The sequence below is a fragment of the Lactuca sativa genome, chromosome 5 (assembly GCF_002870075.4).
Source record: "Lactuca sativa cultivar Salinas chromosome 5, Lsat_Salinas_v11, whole genome shotgun sequence".
In the NCBI taxonomy this organism is placed as follows: domain Eukaryota; kingdom Viridiplantae; phylum Streptophyta; class Magnoliopsida; order Asterales; family Asteraceae; genus Lactuca; species Lactuca sativa.
In genome coordinates, this window is record NC_056627.2 from 370,518,701 (window position 1) to 370,525,147 (window position 6,447).

The following is a 6,447-nucleotide window of genomic DNA, read 5'->3' on the forward strand; positions in this document are numbered from 1 at the left end:
CTGGCAGCTTAGGGAAGAATGATGGCTCGCTAACAAGGCCCCTAAATGACCGCTCAGAAGGCCTACCTCTTTTTTTCCCAATCTCTCACTCGCTCGTCCCTCTCTCATGAAATATTGTCTCTCCTCTCCCGGCGGCTTTTAGTCATGTCAATAGCCAGTTGCTAAGACGATTCCCACTCAAGCATTCTCATTCAACGGTCTATCAATGTTGCCTTATTTAGTTCAAAATTACTTTCTTTCTACTAGTTCTTACATAAGCAATTTGCAGGAAGTAAACGAAGTCTTTCCTTCCGAAATCCACTCCTGAAGTCACGTCTTTCAGTACTGGGACTGAAGTCAACTACTTTCGAGTTGCTCTTTGCCCAAAGCCCTCTTTCCGACTTAGAAAGACCAACTAACAATAGCTTTAGCATCTCTTGAGTTGGAAAGGTCTTTATAGAGCTAAGGGGAAGGTTTGGAACCCTAGTAGCAGAATGGAATCAGCGGGCTGACTTCCATGCTAACACGAGTAGTTTAACTCAGCATTACCTCGTAAGGTCATTTTCAATTTTTTTTGCTTTGCGAGAAACTTTTTAAAAAGTCTTCAAATAGCCATTGCATAGTTTACGAATTATGCTTAGTAGGGACCTAAACACAGGAATGGTTCAGAGTCAGACCACGCCTTATGACGAAAGGGGGAGAAAGGACTGTCGATCTGTGATCAAAGAAAACTATACCTGAAGAATGGGATACAGATTGACCGGCACAAAAGCCATCTCTATCAATCTACGCTCATTGATGAGACGGCGACATAGAGAAGTCACCCCCTTCTCACTTAAAAGTAAAGAAGAGATACAAACTTTTGAATCTAAATTTGGTGGGATCGAGGATGGAATCGAATAGCGAATGCACTTGACCGACCCGCCATCTCTTTCCTTCAATAATGCCTTCGCTTCACTTCAAGACGCTATTTGCCAATAAGAAAAAAACTACCTGAATGGAAGAAGCCGAAGGGGTGAACGAGCGCTGCGGTAACGAGCTTTCCTTCTGCCAGCCTTTATAGGAGTAGGGGAGCGTGGTGAGATAGATAGACGTCCAATCCTGCAGCAGCTAGTTGCTCGGCCTTAGTCTTGGGCTGATCTCACACTTCAATCAAGCCCTTCGTACTTCGATCCAATCAATCGATCGATCAAGAGGCTAATCTCTTTTGTTTGGGCCGGTAGCTAAAAGAAAGTCCTCACTTTCTCTTGAACAAGGGAAGGACAGCATAGCATTAGCTTCAATTAAACAAGCTCAACCTTGAGAAAGGTGGTAGGCCGAAGAACCGTTGAACGCTTCAACTTGGCCACTGAAGAAGGCGAAGGCTGGGCGAGAGACTAGGCCAACTTACTGCTTACTGTTATGCCATGGTTGAAGCTTTAGGCTCCATAGACGGAACTATGTATTAGGTATTAGGGAGGGGAGGACACCACTCAGCACCCCACGGATCGGTGGGGTTCAATGCCTAAAAAAAGAAAGAAAAAAAAAGGGGGGAAAGATGACTCTATGGCTGAGGGGAGGAGAGAAAGAACGCATGCATGGATATTTTGTCTGTCGGAGGTTCGATAATCTATGAAAGGACATCTAAAGCTAAGGTTACGAAGTAAAGGAAGTCCGAGAGAAGTGGTGATCTCATCTTGCTTGCTGGGAGAGAGGAAGCTTCCGGACCACCTTTTCCAGCCAGATAGCGAGCCATCACTCAGCAATGAACACTAACTGAAAGCGGTCGGGAATGAGTACCTATCCCTTACGGGAATCGAACCCGTGTCTTCGACATGAAAAGACGATGTCCTAACCACTGGACGAAAGGGACCAAAAAGCCATTCTTCATATACCGCTCCGTGGGCTCCGAGAAGAGAAGTGGTTCGTTTTCTTTCTATACGAAATTAAAGATTTCGTTTGTGTTCATGTTGGCGATTTCAGATGTAAATTCGGCGGTTCGTCCCCCCTTCCTACGGGTTCCCCCACCCCCCTGAATAAGTAAGGCCCCGCTCTTTCTAATAAAAAAAAGAGGGGCGAAGCGCCCGTTTGAAGTGGCGAAGGCCTATGCTACAGTAAGAAAAAAAGTAGGTTTCGGTTACGAAGTCACTTAGTCGAACTATAAAGAAAGGGAGGCTAAGGTTACGAAGTAAGGTCAACTGGTTAAGGAAAGCTCAGGTTATGAAAAAGTTTAGCCGTTAATTAATTCAATTAAGTAGTAGTGAGACGTCGGTACGGAGTTGCGTTAGCTGTGGATATAGACTAGGCTAAGGGGCGGACTTCATCTCTTCTATTCTCTTCACTTACACCTTACACTTCTGCTGAGTCTAACGAGGCTCAGGTGCGGAGCCTTCCACTGTCACTGTGGACCGAGACTACGCAAAGGTAGAACATCATAGAAACTTCGCTGACTTTCTCATAAACCTTGATTTCGCTACGCTCAATAAGAAGCCGAAATCGCTTAAATTGGTTCGTGTTCCGTTTCCAAAGTAAGTCGTCTTTACCCAAGTGTGAACTTCAGACGACTCTCAAGCGGTTCCATTCCTTCTTACTGTACTTATGGGTCAACCCAACCCGAATGGGAAGAAGGGGGTCAGCCAAACAGCGGTCCACTTTGTACGTTTGCTGAGCAGACCAATCAGGCATTTTTTTTCTAAAAAGGAAGGGAACTTCTCACCGAAGGAGGCAGTAGGAATGAAGGAGGCGGGAAGCTACCGCTTCTAGAATGGTTGCTTATCCTTCACTTTTTTTAGAGCGTCTCGCTATTAAAAAAAAAGGTTTATGTAATCGGAAAAATGGTTACGGTTGCGGAAACCAGAGAAAGTCGGGAACCATCGGTTACCTTTTGAATCAAAGTAGCGACGAGCCTAGTATTACGACTACAGGGGGAGAAGCAAAGCTTCGTAGACAGCTTCGCTTCCTCGTCGCTTCTTTCTAGCGACCAGCTGCTCAAGTGGGTGGCTTGGTAAGCAAGCTACCTTCAGCATCGGTAAAATCCCTATCAATAAGAGGCCGGAATGGTGGGGAAGGAAGCCCTCCCTACTTCAATGAAAGGGGGGAAGAGCCCTTTCACAGCCGCTCCTCTACAACTACCTTTCGCCCAACATGATCACGAACGAAGACAGAGAATTGCGTAGATAGGAGGACGAAACGAACCAACCCACTTTTCCTGATCGGAACGATTGAAGAAAGAAAGAGAATGGTGTCCCCTTTCGCCCAGGGGACATCGTCGGAGAACAATGTCGGGGACAGGGTGAGAACCTTCCGTTGCTTACACCCTTTAAGTGTTGGTTCTTCCGGGGAGAGATCTGGTTTCAAGATCTATGAACAAGAGAGATCCCTAAATCTCCATTTGAAAAAAGAGATGAATAGATAAGGCGAAGCCAGCTGAAGGAAGGGCGCTAACGAGCAAGAAAACGGATGCGCTAACGCGCAACGGCTTTCCTTTCTCTGATAGAGGCTCGCTTCTTCAATTCAAGTTCATCTTGCTGCTTTTCATTTTGATAGGAGTAGGTGCTTGCTGCTCGCTCGCTGTCTACTAAATGAGCCTTTACTGCCCGCCCGGCCCCTCTCTTTAATCTTAAGTAAAGTTCAGTCAAATCAATGAAGTGAACAGCCCAACCTCTTTGTTTGTTTCACCTAATTCGGAAAGAGAACAATAGACTTGCAACTATAGTCTAGGAAAAAGCTTCTCTTTGATAGCGGTCATAGGGGATTTCAGAAAGGATCTGATCGTAGATAGAGATTGAAACCTGTGCGGGGGTAGGGGCGGATGTAGCCAAGTGGATCAAGGCCGTGGATTGTGAATCCACCACGCGCGGGTTCAATCCCCGTCGTTCGCCCATCAATAAATGGACCATTTGTTACGGAGACAGAAGACAAACCTAGAAAGCTTTTTTTCTGCAAGTCATCTCGAGGCTTCAAACGCATCCAAGCAATTGGTATCCGATTGAAGCATAGAAATAGATTCGCGTCGCCTACTTGCTGAAAACACAAATGGAATGGCCGATCATGAATTCTATGAAGTTTTTAAGACCTTCACTTTTGACTTCATAATGAATTAAATGAACCCCCGGATGAGGAGCAAATCTCCCCTCCCTTTACTAAACCATGGGGAGCCCCTAGTAGTTTACCGGACAAATTGAGTTGTCGTGACGAGACCTTTCTTAGTGGAAGATCGGAATTCTCTTCATCACGAGACTGATCGGATCAGACACCCGAGAGACCTCCACAATTGAGTAAGTAAGAGGACAACAAGCAAAGAGTTATGCTTTCATTTCTTTGTTGAGATTGAAATCAAGTTCTTTAAAAAGGGGTAGGTATAATGAACGCAGGCCAAGTCAAGAAAAGGACTTCCTTACTTTTAGTCTTAATTACTAGTAGTTTGAAGCGAAACCGGTTTTTTTTGGCACTCGGTTCCTTCGTCTTAAGTAAAGTTCAGTTGACTTTTTTGATTCGGAACTCTTAGTCGAGCTGATGGCGAGATCTTTTTTTTGTTCGAGGTTCAAGAGGAAGAAGAGAAGAGGAACCCCCGCCCAAGTAGTCGAGGAGCAAGGCAGTAGATAAGATAGAAGAAGGGGTCAGGCTCCCGGTGGAGCAGAGGATACGGTTAGGATAACGAACTTGAAACGCGGAGCCCGAGCGTCCGGCGAGCGAGTGGTTAGTGGCCAATAGCGCCCTAGTTGATGGCATTCCTCTCTGCGGCTGGCACTCGAGGAACCACGGGGCACTCCATACAGAGCAAACAAGTCTTAGGGATGAGACGCCCGTGCAAGGACCTCAATTCTCATTAGGAGGTCGAACCAAGGACCTATGGAAGTCGGGGCAAGCCCGTCCCCATGGGCAACGCAACAGTGTCCTGAGGGAGGAGTTTAGAGGCCTTATAGTAGCACATACTTCTTTTTATTTCTAGGTCATGCGAAGGGGGCCAGTCCAAGATCGTACTGTTCCTCTACAAAGACAACAGACGCTCTCAACGGCTAGGCGCCACTCTCTTTCTGAGTTATTCTAGCTTCTTCATGATTTCGTGCCGCGGTGAACAAACAAAACAAAAAAGAGGGCCATCTCAGCGGAAGGAGAAGGACCTGCAACGGCAGAGACTACTGACCCTATTCTTGTTCCTAGCCGTCTTTTACGAGTCCGGAAAGCCTCCTCAGAGGGATCCTAAAAATAGAATAGAGAAGGGCGGGCAGGGCTTCCGCAAGAGCCTCCCCCCTCTTCCCGGTCAAGATAGATGGGAAGGAGCCCTATCAAGGCCATAACCAGTCTCTTTATTTATGTATGTACACCTTTGTTTCAGGGTGGGGCCGCCCTTCCTCCTGCTAATCCGGCCATTTCCCGCGGAATGACCATGTACTCCTTCCCTTACGGGGCTCATGGAGTAGCGTATTTCGAAAGAGGAAGACGGGGGGTGAGAAGCCATAGCAAGATTATATGCATTTCGGGCCTCAGTTTCTGCATCATGATCCACCTAATATGGGTATTGTGACTGGCATATGGATTTTTAGAATTGTTGGAAGGGGACTGATGTTGATTTATGAAGGCGAATATTGGATAACTGAAGTTAGGAGGATTGTAGAGTGACAAAGAAGCTACTTGGGATTGGAGGAATGCCGAACGCATTGCAGACATGCCTTTGGATATGGTTTCCGCTGATTGGATTAGTCTGACCATCATCTTCTCTAACCTAGTCAAATAAAGACCGGCATTCATCTCCATAGCCCTTTTTCTTTAGCAGTACAGGCCGGCTGGTCGGGGTTGTTTCCCCCCGCTACCACAAAGATCACTGCCCAGCCACCGCTCGAGGGTACCTCCGCTCCCCAACTGAGAAAAATGGATCAAATTCGTGGGAAAGGAGAGATAAAAAAAGGGAAGGTTCTGCTGAGACTCAAGTTCCCCTGCCGGAGCTCCCCGAACCTGAAGTAGAAGTCGAGGGGCTGCTCAGTGAGAAGAAGCGTCAAATGATTCAGACAGTTGTCGCGCTGGCGGAGCAGGGAGCCTACAGGGAAGATTGGGGCAATGAGGAGTTCGACGATTTAGCCCATCGACTACATCTATCGCTGAACCAACTTCCGAATCATCTACCGAATCGCATAATCAACCGGATCCACCTAAACCTAATAAATTTCCTCTAGACAGAATGAGGCTCTCGTTGAGAGATCCATTAGTGATTGGCCCACCCCTCCTGGCAAAGAAAGAAAGGCAGGTTCAGGCGATTGATCAAAAAAAGATTTCCTTCCCTTTCTTTATGACAGAGCAATTGAATGCAGCGGTGCAGGGCCTCTAAGATTATGAATAAGCTATTCATTTTCCGTCCTATTGAATAAATTCGGCATGATGGTAGTAGAGTAGTCGATCTGATCTCGCGCGCGGGCGGATAGAAATGCCTATAGATGAGGTAGGCGAGGCTAGCTTGCCGGCAAAAGGCGATTGTCTTTTGTTTGATGAGAA

General features: G+C 46.7%; 1 protein-coding gene and 1 non-coding gene across 2 annotated transcripts in view; one reads left to right on the top strand and one right to left on the bottom strand.

Annotated features, from left to right (window-relative positions):
* Nucleotides 1–1,759: 1,759 nt before the first annotated feature.
* TRNAE-UUC (transfer RNA glutamic acid (anticodon UUC)) lies at nt 1,760–1,831 on the bottom strand. The gene has a single exon. It is a non-coding gene; the product is annotated as a tRNA-Glu (tRNA).
* A 4,548-nt stretch (nt 1,832–6,379) lies between these two features.
* LOC128126180 (uncharacterized) overlaps nt 6,380–6,447 on the top strand; it is a 2,208-nt gene continuing 2,140 nt past the window's right edge. Inside the window, exon 1 of the mRNA XM_052763952.1 lies at nt 6,380–6,394. Coding sequence (XP_052619912.1) covers nt 6,380–6,394 — 15 coding nt within the window. The remainder of the gene's footprint in view (nt 6,395–6,447) is intronic.